Below are 22753 nucleotides of genomic sequence, written 5' to 3' on the forward strand. Positions count from 1 at the left end.
TTTTTCCTTCACTAGGGTTTTCCCCACGGGGTTTTTCCTAGTAAGGTTTTAACGAGACATGATGTTGATACAAGTCATCCAAGGGGGAGTGTTATGAACAATTATATGGATGACTTCTTGTATTCCTAACTATTTAACTCTTACCCTTTGAACTTGCCAACCTTTGGCTTTTCACTACTCTTGTAACCTATGTCAATTATCCTATATAAAGAGGTGCATGTAAATTGTTTGAGATGAGATTAATAAGATCCATATTCTCTCCATTTCTCTCTTCTAGTCTCTTATATTATTTTATTTCACAACAAACAATGTATTTTTTTTTTAGCAAAAACAGTGTATTCACCCTAGATTTTACCATACCTTTAATAGCCCAAAATCTCAGCCCAATTAACAAGTGGCCCATCAAGCCGGTCGGATCAAAGATCTTTACATGGGACTATAAAGTTTAATTACATTACATAGCTTGCCCATTATTAATTGCCTCAAAATCAATTAGGGTTTTGCAATTCCCCTCTTTTCAGTCCACAGAAGATCAATCAAGTTTTCAAGGTAAGCTTTTTAATTTATGAAAATCATCCAATTTTTAGTAGAATTTATGTAATTAAAGCCCTAGATTTTGCTTTATCGCTTGTAATTAACATTAAATTGCTACATGTACGTGAATAATATGATTTGTTTGATTGATTGTGATTTGGGTTGATCAACTTGTTGGGTTCTTGTACATGTGATGAAAATTGTTATCTTTCCTTCATCTTTTAAAATTTGGGTTGATTAGCTGTGTGTGTGTGTGTGTGTGTTTTGATTCCTGATTTGTGTAGTGTAAACCCTAGTTTTAGCCTGATTGGTTGTAATTTGGGTTGATTAGGTACATGTATATGTGAACTTTTCGGGGTTTTTTTTTACTGAAATTGTTGTTTGGGTTTTTTGGTTTGATTTTATTGAATTGTGTGATAAACCCTGCTATTTTTATGGTTTCGTGTAAATTAGTTTGATTAGGTAATGTTTACATGTGAAAATTTTCAATTTTGTCACCGCGAAGTATTGTTTGGTTCCCTGGGTATTGGTTATGGTGTTCCTTCTTGATTTATGTCATAAAGGTTCCCACTTTTGTTTTATCGTTTGTAATTTAGGTTGATTAGCTATATTTTAGCTTGATTAGCTACATGTTTGTGTGTTTATATGAGTTTTTGATGGATAGTTTTGTTTAAGGTGTTGGTTTGTGGTGAATAGGTTGGAGATAATGTCTCGGGTTTATGTTGGAAATCTTGACCCACGAGTATCAGAGAGAGAACTTGAAGATGAGTTCCGTGTCTATGGCGTTTTGAGAAGGTAATTCTCTCTTTTTTCCTGAAATAATTATCATAGGAAAGTCTGTGTGCTTAATGTACTTCTCTTCTGGAATTTTGTGTTTGTTAGTTTCTAATATTTTGTAATATGGGAATATGGGAATATAATAATTTGCTACAAGTTTGGGGAGTATTCCATTTTTTTTTATACTTGTTTTCTAGTGATCCTTGAAAATGGTATTTTTAATTGCAACGAATTTGCTCTAAACATAAAAAAAATGCTATATTTGCTATCAATTACAGCTTGTAATGGCTGTTTTGCTGTATTGTCTAGTTTTGCCCATCATGGACTCTTGAAAATTTTGAGGTTTAAAATAATGTCAGCCAAGATATTGTGCATAGCAATGAAGGGTCAGTGTAGTGGTTGTTTATCACGTTCTGTTCATGTTGTATTATCTAACATAGTAGTTTTTTTTTGGGTTGGGTAAAGCTCAATTGAACAACCTTTGTGATTCTCTTGTTAAATATGCCGTGTGTTTATACGTACCTTTATTCTTAAAGAGGTGCCTTCTTTAGTTCTTCCCATTTGTTTACCTTTTCTAATGTTGGTTTTGTCTCAATTTAACTGTGCAGCGTGTGGGTTGCTCGGAGACCACCTGGTTATGCTTTTGTTGAGTTTGATGATAGCAGGGATGCTCATGATGCTATTAAGGAATTGGACGGTCGGTAACATTTATGCTTTCTGTATATAACAATGCTTGATTGCTGATGGTCGGTAATATTTATGTCTTTCTATATATGACAGTGCTTGATTGCCTTGTACTCGCATATATGCATATATTAGAAATATTGCTCCATCTGTTGTTAATGAATGTGTTGGTGGTGGCACTTTGATGTGCTTCTATTAGAATTGAATGCTTATGTAGATTGTAGGTGCTTTCAGTTTTGTGTACTTGACGACTAAAACAAAAATCTCTTGCAACTCATTATAATTATCGTCTTCAATCAATTCTTCTAGAATTAAATTAGGTCAAATGCCTCCACCTTCAGCCAGTTGTTCCCATACTAAAAACAGTGCAGGTTCCATTAAAATTAAGTGAACTCATTCAAGACGATGTGTATTTTGATAGTTGTCTGCCCTGTATGTGCATACATTTATTACTTCATATCATGTGTATCTGTGAATTTTGTTTTATGCTATCAGTTCCTTTTTACCCATGAGATTTGTTCATTAATATGGTGACTCAAAGAAGTTTCTCTTATTATGTTCATTACTTTAGCATTTAAGGAGTATAATGACTTCTTATGTAACAGGGAAGAATGGCTGGCGTGTGGAGCTGTCACACAATTCAAAGGGAGGTGGTGGAGGCCGTGGTGGTGGCCGTGGTGGACGAGGTGGTGGTGAGGACTCAAAGTGCTACGAATGTGGAGAGCCTGGTCACTTTGCTAGAGAGTGTCGCTTGCGAATTGGTTCAAGAGGCCTGGGAAGTGGACGCCGTCGAAGTATTAGTCCTAGACGTCGCAGGAGTCCAAGCTATGGGCGGAGGTAGCTGCTTTATATCATTATTAAGTAGAATGGAGTTTAGTGAGTGATAGATGATGCTGTTTAAAGAACTTGTTTTGCTATATCGTACACTATGATCACTTGCCTGCAAATGAAGTTACTTGCTGTCTTGGATGCTGATGCACAATATAATGATCTTCCACGCTAATATAATTTACATGAGCACTGTTTGTGATTCTGCTTTTGGAGGATTGATATATGTTTTATTATTAACCATGCCAAATTTACTCCTGGATTTGTTCATAACATTCTCAAGTTGATACAGGAGCTATAGCCCACGTTACAGTCCACGTGGAAGGAGGTCACCAAGGCGTTACAGCATTTCTCCTCCTCCTCGCCGTGGTAGGAGCATTAGCAGATCCCCTCCCCCATATCGCCGTGCTCGCCGTGATTCACCCTATGCTAATGGGTAGGTATATTCCCTTGCAGAAAGTTCTATTATGTGTTATTGATATGTTCCTCATTCACTGGATCCTTCACGCACCATTTACCTTTCTGGCAACATGCATCCACCATCTCATATTGTATCTACAACAGATCACTTGATATATTTCTTTTCGTAAGTTTGAATACAGAATTGTATATTTACCAAATATTTCTAGCCGTGTATTAAGTTATTCCTGTTTGTCCTACCATGTGGAAATATATCACGTGAAAAGAATAAAAGTTGCTTTGATAAGGTTGGGTTCTGTTCTCTACCCCCACTCTTTGTTAAAGATTTAAAGTGAATTACTTAAAGTGAGATTTTAGATCCGAGATCACATTTACTTGCTTTGATAAGGTTGGGTTCTGTTCTCTACCCCCACTCTTTGTTAAAGATTTGATCAAGTGCTTCTGATATTTGTACCTAACTTTCGCTGTTTCAATTGTGCAGTTGTAGGTTTTCTTCTTATTATTGTTAGACCGGTGAGCTCTTCTAATTCTTTTCAAATATTTTTAATTTTAATGAATTGTTATTTTTGCAGAATATAAGGCTGGAGTAAGGAGTGGATGCAACTTCAATGGAGATGAGACGATTCCAGCATATAAGTTCTCTGATAGGACGGGTGAAAAATTAGTTATGTTATATTAGTTCTTGTCATGAACCTGACTCTGAATGCTGCTGCACTTAATAGCCGCCAAAAGGGGCATTTGGACTCCAATTTTGCGTTGGCTGGAGGTCTATTTTAATATTTTCAGTTTTTTAGATATCTTTGTGCTATTATTGTTTGCTAATCTTTGCCGTTATATTATATTAAGTAACTAAATATGACTGAGAATGTTTTATATTTTTGTGCTGAGGTGCTGTGATCACCTACATGGGCATGATTCGCATCTTCGCTTCATTGTCCACATGGTTAACAAATCTGCTACTATGCTGTTTATCGCATCATCGTTTGGTAATACACATGGTTATACAATCTCCGCTTCTCTGCTGTTTATTGCATCTTCGCTTCTTCATAGCTTCTCTACTGTTTATCACGTCTTCTCGTCATAGTCTACAATGTTATACTCTATGCTTCTCTGCGCAAGACCAGGCGATACTGTGTTTTGGCTTGTGGTTCGTATTGAGTGTTCAGTTAGGATTGCAAAAGGTTCATAAACTTGATTTCTGATAGACAAAATCTTCACCTGCAAGAACGAATCTGATGCTTATAGTTTGAACCTCATCGTACCCTGCCACATGCCTGAAGATAATTGGAGCTGGTTATTGTTCAGTCACCTTTCTTTAGCTGCAAGTTGAATGTAACCTTTTAAAGCGTCTTGATCATCATCAAAGTATATCACCCCTCGGGAATTTGAGACCATCACCAAGTGAACCTCCAAAAGCACATCTGCTTACTAGGTGTCCTATTCAAGCTATGAGATGGACAAGTTTATAAATGAGAGGACAATGTGCTACTAACCTGGTCTACAGCTACCCCTTTTTAGTGTTTGGAAGTGAATTTTAGTATACTTTTGTATGTTACTATGATTACTTTGATTATCAAGAGGCACAAAAGAGTGTTAAATCTTTGAGCTCATTTATTTTTGCCAAACTTTTTACGGAAGTCTGCCCTGAACAGAAAAATATCACTCAACACAGAAAGATGGCACATTAGTGGTTCCGTAACTATGACTCTTTCCCTCTGTTTTACTTTTCATGTATAGTCTGAATTTGAGTTGATTTTAGTTTTCACACTCAAACAAAGCACAGAATACCTGTACCAGACTCCGACTGGAGGCTAGAAAATCTATTCTAGTAAGCCCTCGGTTTTCTACTCATTTATTAGCTGTCTCCCGAATTATTTATTTTTGTTTTCTACTCATATATTAGCATCTCCCGAATTATTTTTTTTCCCATAGTTTGACATGCACTTACTTTAATGTTTCTGCATAGTATAGTTTTTTAACTTATTTTTAAGATTTTTTATCTAATAGAAATTTAATATTTAAATTTTCATTTAGAAAAGGAAATGTTAAATTAGTTATAGAACTATATTTTACAAAAGCACTAAGGTGTGTGTCGCGTCCCCGTCTTCCACAATTCGGGGGACGGAGGGAGTATGATAAATTGTATGTTGAATTTGATATTTTTGGAAAAATAATGCAATTTAAATTTGATAAATTTTTGAATGCCAATACAAAATTTTGATAACACATGCTTATTTATTATATCGGAATAAAAATTGGGTTCTAACAGGGATAACAAAAGGTCAATTAATCAGGAATTAATGCTTCACCCTTATCATGAGAAAGGTAATCCTACACGATTTTTTGAGGGATTGTTTTAATCTATCATGGACGAATAACTATGTTAACAAAAACACATGCATTAATAGAAAGAAAGTTGGAATAAATTAAGATAATTTTGTAAATCGAAAAATTGCTAAACTGAACAAGACCAAAACCATACGTTGTCATGTTTAGTTGGATCACGTATATGTTGTTGAATGTCAAAGATGAGATTTTTAGGTTGCCTCCTATCACTTTTCACAACCCCTCCCCACAATCTGAGGGATTCTTTTGATTTGGTGCTCACTGATTCTGCTTCTGTTTTCGAAGAAAAATGTGATCTTTGGACTTAAAACTACACAACAGGACCAATCACAATAGAATGGTGATCTAGTTGGTATCAATCCCAATCAATAGGTTTAGAAATTGGCAACTTACAGATACCATGGCTTCTGTTACATAGAGAGTCTAGTTTTCGGTTAAAGCAAATTTGTATGTTGCATCTTGCATGTCAAGAAAGTTGCAACTCATACTCTTCTCATGTATATTAACTCTTTTTCCTGTTTCCTGGATCATCCTAATGGAAATACCAACTTAACATACATTGATATGAAAAACTGATATAAAAACTCAAAACTCAACATAACATAAGAATTATCAAATTTCATTTGGAAATAAATTCTCTCAACAAAGAACTATAAGGATAAATGTCAAAAGCTCAAGACTCGGTCTTGTAGATTCCATCACTTGCATTTGTATTAAAGCGTGGGCACATCTGTTCACATATATCCTTCTGATTTTAGGACTGCTTCACACTGAGGACACAAAGTCGAGAACTCTACAACAGCTTAATCGTGAAATTCTCCAATGCTCCAAAAAATGGTCCCTATACAGATTTCGCCTCAATCACCTTCTTAGCAAAAGTTGGTAAACAGAAAGCAGCTGTGTGAATCTGTTAGCAAAAGGAAAAAAAGTAAGAACTAGACAAAGATCATCAAGAAACAAGATATACACAAGGGTAGTAAACTAGAGATGTCTAAGAAAATGAAACATACTTCAGGGTTGTAAAACTTCAGTGGTCGGGCAGACTCGTCTATCTGGCTCACCGGGTGTTTAAAGTCAACTGGGGCTCCATCAGTAGAACAGAGCATAAAACCAATAACCCCACTACAAAAATGTAACAAGAGTGGCATAAAATAGAAGTATAATGTTGGGTTATATGCTGAACTGCAGAGTAAGAGAAAGTGTGAACCTTGGGTACGTGGGAACTGTTGTCCATGCATAGTTGACTGAGCCTTTGAAAATTTGGCGGCAGTTTGCAACAATGTCTTCAATTATGTGCATATGAAGCCAAATGCTTTCAGCTTGAGTGCAAACAACACCTCCAGGACGAAGAGCTTTTGATACCGACTTGAAAAATGGTTTCTCAAAGAGCTCTTGTGCCGGACCTGCATATTTGATTATATACAGACATCAAGGTGAGCACTAATATTTATTGTTTATAATCCATAAAAGTAGGTACATTGGGGTAAACTAACAAAAGAGACCTACAAATGCATAGGTAATCTATTGATTCAGTCCTCTCTGAGTTTTTCTACATGTGCTTCATTGTTTTTAATGTATGGGTGGGTGGTAATGGAAGTGAAGATCTATATCGTACCCATCCTTTTTAAAGTATATTTCTGTTACCTATGGGATCAGAAGAGTCCACTATTACTGCATCATATGTGCCCTCGGGAACAGCCTTTAGAAATGCAACCCCTGCAAGTGCAAGAAGTCGAAAAGCATTAATTGTAAGGTACATGAATGCAACCCCTGCAGGTGCAAGAAGTCAAAAAACAATTAACTGTTAGGTACAAAAGGGAACAGAAAGGAAGCATTCTTTGTATACCATCACCAATGTGTAGCTTCACGCGTGGATCCTCATATCCAATGGCAACCTCAGGAAAAAATTGTTTAGACACCTGAAAGACCAAAAATTTAGATATTATACCATGGGTAGTTAGACTGAGGTATTAAACTGAAACACATTTGTCTCATAATTGGTTTATGCAGGTTTAGTGTGTGACCATGTAATAATTTCTATTACCATCACATTCCAGTACTACACTTTGTGACTTGTAGTGTATTTTAATTATAATATTTTGATGGAACAAGGAGAAAAGATGATTTAAGTAATCATTGTTGACTCACATCAACTACCATCTTATCAATCTCACAGATGTCTATCTGCTCAACTGTAGAATGGCGAGACACCTCCCGCAAGACACCACCATCTCCCCCTCCGATAACCAAAACCTGAGAGATAAGTACAAATACTTATATGAAAATTGAGAATATTATTTCAGACTAATATATAAAAGATAATTTGTAATTCAGTCACAGTAAATTAATTAAATAGCAAATCAGTCCTCGTGAAGATCAATACGACACGACTCAGTTTGTCTTCTGCCTTTTCCTTTAATTACCAGATAGATAGAACACCACTACTTCTAAGAGGAGGCTTAAAATCAAAAACCTTCTTCGGATTTGAAATTGAACAAAGTGGAAGATGAGTAATCATCTCTTGATATGCACATTCGTCTCTCTCAGTGAGTTGAATGACTCCATCTAAAACAAGGACCTTCCCGTACGTGGCAGACTGCAACAAGTAGAGGGAAATAAGACTTTTAGAACAACAATATAGGACTGCAGCTATTTGTTCACAATCTTATATAGGGGGAACATACAATTATAGATCTTAAATACCTGAAAGACCATAACATTTTGGTACTCAGACTTCCCTTGAAATAGTATTTCCTCCACCTTCAATGAGTGGGCTTCTCCTGAAATTGATCAGGCATCACAAGTAAAAAAAATATCCCCTCGTAGAGCAATTGCCAACTAAGTAATTACTAATGAGGCTGACTTGGATTACAACAAAGGTAAAGAAAATCAAATTGTAATAGGGGCAAAACTGTCAACGGTCTATGTTACAGTAGGTCTAATTTATGTACGTCTGTTGCAGAACTTAAACATAAACGCAGTCAGGAAGTATTACTTTCTAAATCTGTCAGCAACCTCATCACCATTCACCAACGGACCGAGCCATATGGCAGCGACACAGATATCCAAAGATGTTAAGATGCATAAGTTACATTTATTAAACTATTACATGTAACCACGCCTTACTGTCAAAGGGCATTCTCTGTGCTTGATCAATTGCAGTAGATTACTTTAGATAGTGTAAGTGCATATCCACTACTTCACCATCTCCCCGGGAAAAAAAATTGTATCTTTGAGCACACAAGGACAATTACAAACAGCTTAAATCGAAAGCAAACCAAACCAACAAATCGAGAACATATTCTCATCAAATTTAATATTATTTTCACTAAAAAGATGAGAACTTTTTGGTAAATTGAGCACTTGCAACTGGGCACAGCTAAAACACAACACAAATTCATACAAGTCCAAGAAAATCAAGAGCTGGGGCTTCCTTTTTAGAAAAAGGGGCTAATACACAGCAATAATATCCCTACCCATGGTGAATTAAATTGTATGAGTAGCCAACAAAATATAAATACAGGAAAAAAAATTAATAAAAGGGTACATGTAGATAATGAAGGAAAGTATACCAGGCCACATTGGGCTAATTTCTGAAAACCATCCAGATATAACACTTGATATATTGTTGTTATTATTGCTATTAGCTCCTTCCATCTCAACTGGAACCACACCGTTCCCTTCTCCAGCTGCCATACTCTCTCTGTCTCTCTCTTTGTCTCTCTGTGAAGTCTCTCTTTCCCACTTGAAAGAAAGAACAAAAAAAACCCTATCAAAGTGCGTGTAGTGTGTGTATATATCACGTTTAAGAATGTTTAAGTAATAATTACATTTAGCAAATAAAAAGTAATAATCACATCATAAAGATGCTAAATCAGTCTTTTTTAAGGCTAGGTGTGTACTCCTATATTATAGTGTAAATTTGTTTTATTGATTTTTGAATTTATTTATAATTTAAAATTTTGAGAGTAATGGATGTCGGATGATGTTGTGTACGTGTGTAAACATGAATGATGAAAAGGGGTAGTATTATAAAATTGACGAGGCACTCGATTAGGGTTTGGTTTGGGTTGTCAGGAGTTGCGGGCCATGAATTTGCATTGGGATCTTAGCCCAGTCTGTATATTGTGTTAAATTATAAATTCATAGATAGTTGATTAAGAGATGAACAAAAGTTTACATGTTTACGTAGATGGGCCTCAAGCTAACCATCTACAAAATATAAGTCCATCAGCTGAACTGAATTATAGGCCAGAAGTCCAGAATTTTGATAATTTACACGGCCCAAGCTAACCATCTACAAAATATAAGTCCATCAGCTGAACTATTATAGGTCAGAAGTCCAGAATTTTGATAATTTACACGTAACGTTGGTGTTTGAATTCAGCGGATTCAAATACGCGAATATAGTGCTGCTAGAGCTGGCCTCACGGGCGGTTTGTGCCGCATCGAACTGTCATTTAACCTGCTTTCTTCACGTTTGGTTCAAACCGATATGAACTGTCTTGACCAAGCGGTTAGCCGAATCAGCATAAATCAGTAAATGTAGGTTTAATCATAGAAAACCAGTTCATTTGACAGTGTGTCGTTGTAGTTAAGCCAATGCAAAACTTTTCAGCTAGAATACCAGTAGATTCCATAGATCTGAAATAATAACAAAAGTACATTAAATTTATTTTATTTATCAGAGTCATCAGAATTAAGAGGATGAAAGATAATGTGTGAAGGTACCAAAAACTGACCTCATTGCAAAGCCGATGCCGAGACCTGCGCGTTCGTTGTGTAGACTTGAGTTCAAAGACAAGTGTTTGACTACACCTTTACTCTTTCTTTAGACCAGCTTTGTCTTGACTCCACTAAATCTTTTAATTTGAAGACAATTGTGTCTACAAATATGATATATTGGACAAGCCCATTACTTAGGGCCGAGCCCAAAAATTAATTACAGTATTAATCCAGAAAAAATTTAGTAATCGTTAAGTTGGACTTAAAACAGTATTATCACAACCTTTTTAAAATGATACTAACCTTTTTCTGTTTTTTGTTTGTTAGTAAAAAATTTCTATTGTAACGAACAATTTGAGTTTGATTTAATATAATTACAAATATTAATCAATTTATTTATGAAGAACTTTTAACCGAAAAAAACCCTAAAAGTAACAATTGTTTTCATATAAGGTAAAAAATAAAATACGAGAGAATTTCACTATTCTTCTTTATCGTCCACATTTTAGATTCAAATCACAAAATACAACATTATATATACAAGTTAAGTATCATTTTCATATATATGCTTAAAATTCAATTTAAATAAAATTAAAAATAAAATTTTTTAAATTAAAGCCATGCGTAGCGGGCATAAATACTAGTTTTGATAATTTACACGTGATGTTGGTGTTGAATTCAACGGATTCAAATATGCGAATATAGTGCTACTAGAGCGGACCTCACGGGCGGTTCGTGCCAGATCGAACCGTCATTTAACCTGCTTTCTTCACGTTTGGTTCAAACCGATATGAACTGTCTTGACCAAGCGTCACGGCCCGCCTAGCCGAATCGGCACGTGAGAAGAACATGGTTAGAATGCAATTTCATCCCATACCAATTTGAAAAGAAGGTCATGACAGTTGCTACACCCTTACTAACAGAATCACTGTTGGCTGACATGGATTTTGAGCAACTCATCAAAGTTTATCATAGAATTGTCCTCATTAGTGTCGTTAATGGTTTCACATAATACTTGGCGTATGTTACAAACTTATCCCTCCAAAGATATCAATTGTGCTAACGCGTGAACTGCCAACTTAATCCGCGAATCGTCGAACTGTGGAACCGTGTGTAAAATCTGCTATACCCAGCATCCCGCTTATGGTTTTTCTTTTTCCCAGCTCGGCTGGGCCCGGCACGCCTGCAAAATGAGACAATTCTTCAATTGCTACCAAAGTTGATTCTACATGCCTGGCCCAAGCCACGGAAGGGGCGGTTTTTGTCCCCAAAAACATATAAATTTTGTTAGTTTATAATTAAAAATTTGGAAATGATTTTTTTTAATTCATTAAACTAATAAAGTATGTGGATACTAAACCTCCCAAGCTAAAAAATCATATTGACATTATAGGTTTTCTAGCAATTTGAAGTACTTGATGTATTACAAAAAATTTAATATTAGGTTTGTCCTTTCAAAATATATTCTTGGTTCGTCCCTGTCGCTATTTGAGGTTGCAAGTTTATGGTTTCCGGTAGTCAAAGGAACGCTGAGGCATAAGCTGATAAGCACGTTGGTTTAAGTAAAGATCTCTACTTAGCTCATGGAAAAGTAGAATAGAATCCTAAAAACATTGAATAGCAGAGCTCATCAACCTCCACAACACAGATGATATACAAAATCAAACTGATACTCATAATAAATTTTCTCTTATTCACGACAATATAAACGTATAATTTTTTGTTTCCCTCTCGATTTACATAGTTTAGGATATGTCCTAAGCACACTGTATCGCCAGTTTTAGCTTTTCTGGCTCTGCATAAGCACCACCGATATGAAGATGTCTAGTAGATATTTATGTTATACGTACTTCTGCAAAGACCATTAATAATTATTTGTCAAAACCTTGTAGGAAGCTTCGACTAATTTATAGGCAGATGAGTCATGAGACAGACATCTCAAGAGCTTTTTCGAGTTTTCGAAACACTTGCTCCATGGAAGGCCTCTGCTGCTTGATACCAGTGCATGTCAAGGCTAGCTTAAGTAGGAATTCAAAAGCTTCTTCCGAGAAGTTCCCATTAAGTTTGGGATCTGCAAAGTCTATAATATTTCCTCCCCTTGTCACCAATCTTGCCTTGTCAACAGAAATGATAAAAGATGATTAGTAGGGGATACTAGTACATTTCACATCACAAATTTTATACGAAATCTGTTACAAGTATTTGACTCACCATTTTACTCAGGGGCATAGGTTTGTTAGCGTCCAGATTAATAACCCTTTGTCCCGAGATGAGCTGCAGAATGACTATTCCAAAACTGTAAACATCGCCTGAAGAATTAACACGATGGTTCATCCTGTACTCCGGATCCACATAACCAAATGTTCCTCTGACTTCGGAGCTCACGTACGATTTATCCACAGCAATAACTTTGGATAGTCCAAAATCAGAAAGTTTTCCTTGGTAGTTGGAACAAATAAGAATATTTGTTGGCTGCCAAAGTTTAGGAGAGAATGAGATACCAACTCATGAAATTAAACTGGATGGAATCAAGAGTTTAGGACTGAATAATATATATACTTTTATATCTCGGTGTACAATGCAGCCTTCAGGATATGTATGGAGAAACCATAGACCTCTGGCACAATCAATGGCTATCTCAAGCCTTCGAGTCCAAGACAGGGTTTTTTCTTTACCTATCTTACCATCAAAAATATCATTAGATGTTGAAAAAGGAAAGCATTCTTGCTTTAGTTCATGAAAAGAGATGCTAATGTACCGAATAGCCACTCTGAGAGGTTTCCTTTGTGGCATAGTTCGTATATAAGAAAGCATTCTTCTTCTCCTTTACAATGACCTAATATTTCTACCAGATTTGGATGCCTGACATGGGATAGACTTGTAACTTCTCGGACAAACGTTTCCATCTGTCCATCATTAATTATGTGCTTAACTGCAATATGCTGACCGTCGGGCAGTATGCCCTTATACACCTTCCCTGCCACATGGTGACAAGTTCACATTAAAATTTAATCTTCCGTGTCAAAGGGTGGTTACAGTTTGTCACTAAATTGTCTCCGTCGGTGTCATTAGGTGCAAAATGCATGTTTTAGTAGTCTCAGAAGAAGCTTTAATCATCATTTAGTTGTTACACTGACTTTTGGAAGAGCAGGATTGATACTAAATAAAAAACTTCCTCTGAGATTGTCTCTAATATAGAATGTCATCGAACATTTATAACATGCATCGTTTAGCTAGCTACAAGTGACATAGTTCTCACCAGCTATTCCTTGACCGATAAAATTCAAGGCATTGAGATTGTTTGTCGCGGAATAAACATCTTTGATGGATATTTTACTATAGCTGGAATCTTCAGATACTGAATCCTCTTTTGCTGTCATGTAGAACAAGGAAGACAAAAGATTCACAACTGTAAACTCTAGTCGATGTTATTAAAGAAAAAAGATTATTCACAAGGAAAAATTACCATCTTTTCCAGCTGGAAGTTTTCCTTTCTTGATTTTTCTAGACCACATCCATAATGCAACAGTTAAAAGTACTGTCACTCCCACTATTCCTCCAACTATAATCCAAAGACCTGCATCCATCAAAAAGAATCTATGAAATGAGGAATAGAACAACATAAATTAAAATTATGATTTCAAGTGGAACTCTTCAAAATTAAAAGCAAAAAATTACAACTGATATCTATATATCACTGATCTAGTCTTGTACAACTGATTCACCTGGCACAAATTTTTTAGGCTTTTTGCCCGGGCTTTCTTTATCATCTGTGCATGAAACACAATCGATGATTAGAGTTAATGGGAAAATGATATGTGCATAAACCACATAAGTGCAAGTATATTAAAACTAACAATTTACCTAAAACAAGGCTTCCCTGATCACCTAAAGCGACGCGTTCCTGATTGAGGCACTGATACAATCCCTGAACCCATTTAACATCATCAATCCTCTGACTTGTTAAAGTGATCAACACTGCAAACTTACAGACGTCTGTTTCAGTCTTGTCATGATTTGCTGATACGCTGATCTCATCCAACCTGTTGGAACACACAGGGCAAGTAGTGTTTGAGATGTCATTTGAACCCAAAACCTCGCAATCTTGACCAAGCTTTCTCAGATCATTTCCTAGAACATCAGTAACGGAATAGTCAGAGCAACCACCTTCTCCATTGGTTAGCTTCTCAAGGCCACAGCTGAAAACATTTGCATTCATTGAAGCTAAACATTCCTTTTGCTCTGACCGAGTCATTAATATTTTTCCAGTTTCATTCGCTTTCTTTCCTAGGGCATACAGAAATCCATTGAAAATCGATTCACAACAGCTGTTTTTGAGAAAACCGTCCCAGTCACCTCCTTTACAGGTTGAGTTATCAATGGATAAAGGATATTCAATGTCAAGAACACAATTGGTTTCTGAGAGACCAAATTTAGTGATGGCGAAGAAAGAAAAGACAAGGACGAGACACGAATATGGTTTCGGGTGATCAACTTGAAAGAACATAGACAAAGATGCAGCCATAAAGAGGAGGAGGAGTCTGATGATTCTCTGAAACTAAAATGGAATTATGGTGACTTTGCCATAATTGAAGAAGTATATCTGCCTCTTACTCTTGAATCATCAGATATTCTTAATGACCATTTACTCTTTAAACTACATGCAATGTATATATGTAAAATACCAAGAAGAGAATTTCATCCTCTGCATAGGTTTTTCAAATATAAAAGCTTGAATGAAGCAAGAAAATTTTCAAATATATATATACATATATATTTAGGCACTCAAGAAAACTTCAATAGTAAAAAAAAAATTCCAATGTAGTCACTGTTATTGTCTTGAATCAATATAATAATACGATATGTATTTTTGGTCCCAACATGAAGTCTTCTTGGCAATGAGAGAAGAGGACAGTGAATACTGATTAATTTTATTTTAATATCACAATTCACAACTAATATGATAACGACAATTGCCGGAGATGGCAAAGTCAAGAGGTGCAAGTTTGCAGTGATTTGATGCTCTTGTGACAAATGACAAGCAGACATGAATAAACAAAAAACAAGAAGAGGAAACATAAAATATTGGCATTGTAACATGTCCAATTTATTGAAATATGTTATGATATACAAAAGCTTAATGATCCCTTCCTGCAGTGTCCTACTGACTGGACCTATTTGCATCTTGTTCAGAATTTACAGTAAGATAAACAGATAAGTGAAGGTGGTAACAAAATGAACATCAGAGGTTTTGAACATTGCATGAATCTGGAAGTTTAGATGAATGCTGAAATGTTTGTTAGAATCAACATATCCATTGTTATAGTAGTGATCAGTCCTGTGCCAAGTTTCAGCATCACTTGTAATTGTTTTATTTGAAACATAAACATGGATGTACTGTAGCTAGTTATTGGCCTAATTGTTGACAATGTCTTACTTTCATCCACATTGATTATACCACCCATCTAAATGAACATTATTGTTTATTCATGAAAAAATGTCAACAAAATACAATTTCATTTCCAGCACAAAAGAATGATGCTTGTTAGAATGGCACTTCCATACTCTATTAGGTGTTTTCTAACTCCCACTTCTGCCACTGCTCCTCTAACCATTTGTGTAATGGGGACTATTACATATTTGACTCCAACCTGCCAACCTGGTCATTGCGCAAGTGGAGTTCAAATTCTGATTCCAGGGCTGTCAACACCTGCCTGAGCACCATAGTCAATCACTACTCAAATCTGTTACAGTATTATTCTCTCTTCATATAATCATTCATCACAACTCAGCACAAACCCATAGTCTAACAAGGTAGCAGGAAAGTCATACTAAAGTGTTGCTACTACGATTGGCACAGCTTAGAATCCATAGTCCAACAAGGTAGCATCAAACTGATAGTAATTTGAGCTCGAATCATTATTACGATTTGCACAGCTTAGATAATGAGTCATAAATTTATCACTACCCTACAGGTAGTAAGTGCACTCTTTTCCAACACCGTTAAATCAGAAGCTATAAACATGTACATTAAAATCGATCTTTCACCGATTATTAGACCTTCCCCATAACTCATGCAATATAGAGACTTTGAACAAAGAACTTCTTGGTAAACTTATGCAAATGCTAAAAAGCAAAATGACTTGTTTCTCGGAATATTTGTTCGAATTATATCAGAACATACCGGTCCGAGCTGGTCCAAGACCAAAATAACTGGCCCTGTCCACTATTCATGTTTACTTAACATTCCGGTCTTCAGTCCGGACCTCACTTTGTGCAGACCTACATACAGTCAATACACACCCCAAGTATATTATACAGTTATTTAAGTTTTTTTGATCTTGGCCAATTTAGTTAATTACTTAAAATGGGAAAATTTTCACAACACACTGCAACATTGTACCTAATAATTTCAGTTTGACATATTTACCAGATTGAGATGCCAAATCCCCATATACTCACATTTCATCTATATAATTTTCTAAAACAGTATAAAACAAAATAAAAAAGGGAGGTTTGAACCAAACAACAATAACTTTTAACCTGTATCATTAGTTCCAAATAAAACAAAATTGTTATAATAAGATCTAAGGTTACATGCTTCAAGAACAGTTTACATCCTCGTGGAAAGTGTGTTAATAATGAAATTGTTTCAAAAACAAAAATACTTTTAAACAACAATTGTGCAACAAATAATATCAAACCTTGACTCTCCCAGCAAGCCCGGTCTCTACTTTTTTGATTTCGAATATAAGCATCCTCCACATCTTCAGCACAAACATCTCAGCCTCATCATCAAGGATAGACTGAAGCCTGTGCAGCACCTCAGATGCATTTACGTGTTCCTGAGTGGTAGACACAATGTAGTTTACCAGCGAGGTCTCTTCCTCGCCCAAAAACTCTGTAATCTTCTTAGAAATCCAGGGTCTCATCCTCTCATGTAGTTGATTCTGCATCAGCGCGGTTGATATTTATTTTTAGAAAAAGACTTGAAAAACAATGAGAATCAAACTGAACCCAAAAAACAAATTCTCACTTCATAATTCGAAACAGCTCAAAAAATTTTATGAAAGCATCCGTGGTTATGTTTCTTTACATCTAAACAGATCAAAAATCTACTTGCACTAAAAATCAGGTGTATAACAATCAAGTGACCAAAATTATTACACAATTCTAACATATTCCTATCTAATATTCATCTATTTAATACGAGAAACCCTACTGCAGTTTTAGGTAAACAATAAACATATAGCGAATTAGTGAAATCAATAAAGGTTCAAATTGCAGCCTAAACCTAATGTGGCTAGACTAGCATCTAAAGGCTGGCTGCTACAAGCAACTCAACTTAATGCACACATGTTCAACGTATGTAGAGGCCCCTATTCCGACTAAAATATAAAACAGCCTACCTAAATCTAAAGAGCACTGCGATTTAGAAGGGGCAATAGAACTATCTCCCAACTTGAGCAAAGTAACATCTATAACATATAAAACCTGAAAAAGAACTAAAGAACCAGTCACCAACCGCTAATCTATTATCAGATAATGTATGGCATTCAAAAGCTAAGTCCAAGTCTAACCAGGTATGCTCAGGCATTCTCAAATATAAGACAATTCAAAGATCAAGTTATACACTGCAGCATATACGCTCAAGTGTAAGATTAGAGATAAGGTTCGTGATACCTTATCATAAACGGTCCAATTTATCTCATATGAGAACAATTCATCTTTTGTCTTAGGAATTGTATCAATCAATTGCTTGGCATCCAACAGCTTCCGGTTTTCTGGTAATTTTACTTTATCCGATACACGTTCCCGGTCCCTGTCATTCTCCTTTCTGCTGTCGTGTTTATTGCGATGACTGTCACGATCATGTGAACGTCTAATTCTATCTTTCTCAGGGTCAGGTTTCTCTTCTTTGGTGCTAACACCTGTAATACGCTTTGCAAATTCGGCTGCCGCCGCCAAATTTGGAGCCGGTCCCCCAGAAGGATCATGTTGGACTGCCTGGAGTTCATCATTTGAGTAGTCAATGGGAACCAGAGGCCGCATCTTTTTCTCCTTCTGTGCATCCTCATCTTCCTCCTTCAAAAAAACGGAAGGAACTGCAGTTCGTTTTCCAGATGCTACAAGACCAAAGCCCAACTTTCTACTTTGTGCATTACTGTTCTGCTGTGTATCTACTGCAGCAACAGAATTTGCACATATTTCAGCGCCAGTGCCGTTAAGTGCGATCCGTTCAGCTGTCATATATAAGCAAATAATTATATACTATAAATAAACTAGCTAGAACTTTTGAAGTTAAGAGAGACCTACTCATATGGTTTTCATGCTCTGAATCACCGTTGGAAAACATGTCAAAGACTTTTTCTTTGCTTTCAGCAATGGCTTCATCAGTCAGTAAAACAGCTTCTTCATTCTTTTTGGTGGTGGAAGCAGTCAAAAGCCTCATATTCTCTTCTTGCTCTTGTTTCTGCTTCTTCCGAACTTCTTCGGCCCTGATCTTGGCCTCTGCAATTTCTTCCTCTTCTTTTAACCTGTCTGCAATGTCATCTTCCTTCTCTCTTTGCCTCCTTTTCCTGTCCTCCCCACTGCTTCTGTGTTTCCGCTTCTTGTTATAACCATCATCACCTTCACGCTCTTCATCTATAATTTCATATTTCCGCTCCTCCGCCCTTTCTTCTTCTCTTTCTCTCTCCTGCTTTCGTAAACGATCCTTATCTTTTTCTCGAGATTCCCAATCCTTGACACGAACCATATATCGACGCTCATCCTCTCGAGTCTTGTATTGTCTTTCTCTGTCTTTTTTAGCTCTTTCTTGCTCTCTGTCTCTCTCGTTCCTCTCAAGTTCCCTTTCCTTTTCCCTTGTAACATCACGGTCTCGATCTCTACTCCTATCATTTTTTCTGTTCCTGTCAGGCGTGCTTGTATCCAGTTTATCATGATCATTAGGAGTTCTGTTTGCAATTTTCACATCCTCCTCAGTTTTCTCTTCTGCTACATCCACTAGAAGAAAGAAACAGAATCATGCTATCACATAGTTATAGATCACCAGTTAAAACATATCTATGTGACATTATCCTACAGGATACGGTCAAAGTATATCTAGCAATTTAACAGTTAAATAGAATACAACAGAAGATTTCTGGTCATATATTTGCAACAAAGACTTACCACTTTTCACCATATCCACATCTGAGTTCTCTTCCCTCGACCCGTCCTTGACTTCTGTATTTGAAGTAACAGAACCGTCAGTAGCCACTAGTGGGGGTGGGGGTGGTGGTGGCAATGGATGTGTCTTCAACCTTTCTTCTATTATGCCATTTAGTTTCTCCAAAGCCTCTCGATCAGCTACCCTATCTTCATTGGTAACAAGACCAAATTTAGTGATGTCTTCATCTTTTTGGTCAGTAATCTTCTCTTCTTTAGACTCCAATTGGGTAGATTCTGAAGAGCCACCTTTCTCACTACCTGTTGCACTTACTTCCTCAGCCTCTTGAACCCCCTCAGTCCCAACTTCTTCAGAGTTTTTAATATTTTCCCTTTTCTTTCCGACATAACGCTCCAGGTATTCTTTAGTTGCTGAATTAAAATTTAACTGTAAAGGTGACAAGGGGAGACAGTTACACAAGTGAACACCATATTATATTAATCTAGTGAATGAGGTAACCAGCCTGTGAAAGGCAACAAACTATACTAAATGTTTTGAAGTTGCTACATAAAGATAGTCAAAGTATATGTGACATCAAAAAAATATGTGGGTTTTGGTCCAGAACAATTGATTATTGGTAACATATGTCTGGTGGAAAAAAACGATGGACGACAGAAACCCTAAAATGGGTCGATTTTTCCGCTGGATGAACTGTAGCAACCCTCTATATGCATCAAAAACTTAGAGTTAATCCATACAACATTTTTTTCCGCTGGAAGTATGCCCTGACATACGATTGTCAGGGACCCGGACCCAAAATATATATCTTACAGTATCTACTTTGTCAACTTACAGCAGATATATATATATATATATACATATATATAACATTTGACAAGTTAATACAAAGATTATACCATAAGTTGTTGTCCATCTACATTTAATTTGCTCAGCAGCCTTATTGCACGAAGAATCCCCTCAGCAGAATCGAACTCACAAAACCCATAGCCTTTTAGAGCCCCAGATGTTGGATCTTGAGGACGTTTCCAGCTCTTAACAGGTCCACAGAGCTTCACAAATGCACAGATGTCAACATTTCAACAAACGCAAGCATTAAAATTATAAAATTAAGTAGACTTCAACAGATATTTAGTTAACAAGAAAATAACTTACTTTCAAGATAGAGAGGATGAAATCATTGTCTACTGTTGATGCTATCTTGCCTACATAAACTGTTGTTTGCGGTTTCTCTGCAGGTGTAACACTTGGAATCCCACCTGGTCTAATAACAGGAGTGATGACTGGACCACGTACCCCGGGAACAGGAGGGCGCATCAATGCTGGATTGATGCCAACCATCCCCACAGGTCGCAGAGGATATATTGGCCTCACCATTGCTGGGTACACACTGGGATACCGAGGAATTCCTGCACACATTAAAAGCAGATGCTATGCAAGTTTATTAGAGCAGGATTTTTTACAACCTGCAGTAAGTTATGCTTTTATAGTACAGTTATCTAGATACATAATTAAGTACGAAGAATAGTTAATTGCTGTTACTACACAGAACAATCAATTTGAATATAGTCAGTACAGGCAAGGCAAAACTCACCAGTTGAACATAAAACCTGAAGTATATCAAAGAGAAAAAACACGATTCTGGAAAGACAAAACAAGATTGCGAGTAAGCTTACCTTCTGTTCCACAGCATAAAAGAAGTTTTCTCAGATTATCCAATGCACCAATTTGGACGATTTGAATTCAGTAATATGAGACCCCCTGTCTCACTCATACCGACGCAGTTGACGAAAAACATTCTATTTCTACCCAAAAACTTACAATTAATTAAGCTTTTTCTGTTTTTACTTTTTGTTTGGAAGACAAGAACATACATATTGGCATATAAAAAATATTGGATATTAGAAAGATTGTGATACCTTGATATACAAATGCAAGTTGCAGTCAGTTGCTAGCATGGGTCTGCTGCCGGAAAATAAAGAATCGAGAACCCATTAAAGGGGAGTACCCTTATGACTAAAATATAAGCCTACTAAAATGAACATAGCACAAAACCATGTATTATTTAGCAAAACAATTGGGAATAGATCATACTTGCTCAAACTACCACAAAAAATCATTCAATTCCTAGGGAAACCAATTAAAAATCTACCCTTTCTCATTACAATAACTACAAGCAATGACAATCAATAGACAAACAAATACACGCATACCAAAAGAGTTGTTGATAGCGATAGTCTCTACGTGGAGCTAGCTTTCCAAACCTTTCTCATCGGTATCAATCAAGATGACACTGTAGGAGAAAACATCTGGTCATACACACCCCTAAGCAGCTAAATTCGACCAGCACCAATCCCAAGCCCACCCAACTTCGCCAAACACTCACATTCTCATTCACCCCCGTAAAAACATAACAACGCATTCACATTCTTATATAAAAGTTTCGATTTTTACATGATTCTCCTTCAATTTTATCAAGCAATCACAACTTGTCAAACTAACCATAAGACATTACAACTCAAAACTACTACATACTAAATAACATATAATCATACTAAGCCTAAATATTTGTAAATATAGTTGTATAAATATAATAAAGAAAAGAGAGATAAACCCACCAGGAGGAGGCATGGGCAAGTACCCATTAGGCATCTGCATATACCCCGGCCTAATCATCTGCTGCTGAGGCTGTTGATAGACCAACCCACCGGATACGGGTCCGGGTCCGGGTCCAACACCCGGAGGCTGCACCCCATGATTCTGAGGCTGAAAGCTCGAATTGGGCACCGGAGAAAACTGCGGCGGCATCGGCAACGGAACCGGCGGAGCAGCTGGCCGGAAAGATGGCGGCGCGTAGGGTTGAATCGCCGGCGGCGCGAGTGGGGGCGGCGGGAGATTCACATTAGGGTTAGGGATTTGAGATGATTCGGGTTGATCCAGTTGGGGATTGGGATTATCTGAAGTGGGTTGTTGGGGGATTGTATTATCTTGGGATTTTTGAGGGGAGATTGGAGCTGCTGCTGCTGCTTCCGCCTCCGCCATAACTACAATACACAGAGGACAATCAAGAAAGTTGATCTTTACTCAATTTGGTGGTTTATATACTCCAATTGTAAAAAAACTCGGGTCCAGGACCCTGCCCTTACAGTCGGATGAATATAGGGATCATGGACCGTTTTGCGGAGTTCAAAACAAGTGATTTATTACTTAAAACTAGCTTTATGTCTTTGATTATACTAGCCTTTTAACCCGTGCGAAGCACGGGCAAGT

At 36.7% G+C, this 22753-nt stretch overlaps 4 protein-coding genes across 11 annotated transcripts; 1 reads left to right on the plus strand and 3 right to left on the minus strand.

Annotated features, from left to right (window-relative positions):
- The first annotated feature begins 410 nt into the window (after window positions 1–410).
- On the plus strand, window positions 411–4853 carry LOC108196465 (serine/arginine-rich splicing factor RSZ22). Of its 3 annotated transcripts, none has more exons than XM_017363763.2 (6): window positions 411–549; window positions 1231–1329; window positions 1920–2008; window positions 2601–2832; window positions 3116–3263; window positions 3816–4853. In XM_017363763.2, exons 2-5 carry the CDS (start codon window positions 1241–1243, stop codon window positions 3261–3263), a joined length of 558 nt encoding a protein of 185 aa, XP_017219252.1. In that variant the 5' UTR covers window positions 411–549; window positions 1231–1240; the 3' UTR covers window positions 3816–4853. The 3 variants fall into 3 exon arrangements, with proteins under 3 accessions (XP_017219252.1, XP_017219251.1, XP_063937460.1); XM_017363762.2 differs by having other exon boundaries at window positions 3116–3259; XM_064081390.1 differs by having other exon boundaries at window positions 494–549; window positions 1210–1329; window positions 3116–3259; window positions 3816–4038.
- A 1314-nt stretch (window positions 4854–6167) lies between these two features.
- Window positions 6168–9397, minus strand: LOC108193258 (spermidine synthase 1). The gene is made up of 9 exons (XM_017359843.2): window positions 9162–9397; window positions 8293–8369; window positions 8063–8185; window positions 7738–7842; window positions 7436–7508; window positions 7234–7305; window positions 6797–6992; window positions 6600–6711; window positions 6168–6496 (listed from the first exon to the last, which is right to left on the minus strand). The coding sequence occupies exons 1-9, from the start codon at window positions 9283–9285 to the stop codon at window positions 6431–6433; spliced, it is 948 nt and encodes a 315-aa protein (XP_017215332.1). The 5' UTR covers window positions 9286–9397; the 3' UTR covers window positions 6168–6430.
- Window positions 9398–11981: 2584 nt separating this feature from the next.
- On the minus strand, window positions 11982–15081 carry LOC108195841 (probable LRR receptor-like serine/threonine-protein kinase RKF3). 2 transcript variants are annotated; one of them, XM_064081399.1, is made up of 8 exons: window positions 14179–15081; window positions 14040–14084; window positions 13781–13891; window positions 13574–13687; window positions 13073–13291; window positions 12874–12989; window positions 12526–12786; window positions 11982–12423 (listed from the first exon to the last, which is right to left on the minus strand). In XM_064081399.1, the coding sequence occupies exons 1-8, from the start codon at window positions 14837–14839 to the stop codon at window positions 12373–12375; spliced, it is 1578 nt and encodes a 525-aa protein (XP_063937469.1). In that variant the 5' UTR covers window positions 14840–15081; the 3' UTR covers window positions 11982–12372. The 2 variants fall into 2 exon arrangements, with proteins under 2 accessions (XP_063937469.1, XP_017218306.1); XM_017362817.2 differs by having other exon boundaries at window positions 11982–12428; window positions 14179–15075.
- A 1765-nt stretch (window positions 15082–16846) lies between these two features.
- Window positions 16847–22661, minus strand: LOC108195843 (RNA-binding motif protein 25). 5 transcript variants are annotated; one of them, XM_064081398.1, is made up of 7 exons: window positions 22102–22661; window positions 20639–20892; window positions 20383–20535; window positions 19489–19912; window positions 18631–19320; window positions 17998–18497; window positions 16847–17264 (listed from the first exon to the last, which is right to left on the minus strand). In XM_064081398.1, the coding sequence occupies exons 1-7, from the start codon at window positions 22523–22525 to the stop codon at window positions 17013–17015; spliced, it is 2697 nt and encodes an 898-aa protein (XP_063937468.1). In that variant the 5' UTR covers window positions 22526–22661; the 3' UTR covers window positions 16847–17012. The 5 variants fall into 5 exon arrangements, with proteins under 5 accessions (XP_063937468.1, XP_017218307.1, XP_017218310.1 ...); XM_017362818.2 differs by having other exon boundaries at window positions 17998–18557; window positions 22102–22660; XM_017362821.2 differs by lacking the exon at window positions 22102–22661 and adding an exon at window positions 21697–21765 and having other exon boundaries at window positions 17998–18557; window positions 20639–21445.
- Window positions 22662–22753: the final 92 nt, after the last annotated feature.

This window comes from Daucus carota, chromosome 7 (genome assembly GCF_001625215.2).
Source record: "Daucus carota subsp. sativus chromosome 7, DH1 v3.0, whole genome shotgun sequence".
NCBI classification, from domain to species: Eukaryota; Viridiplantae; Streptophyta; class Magnoliopsida; order Apiales; family Apiaceae; genus Daucus; species Daucus carota.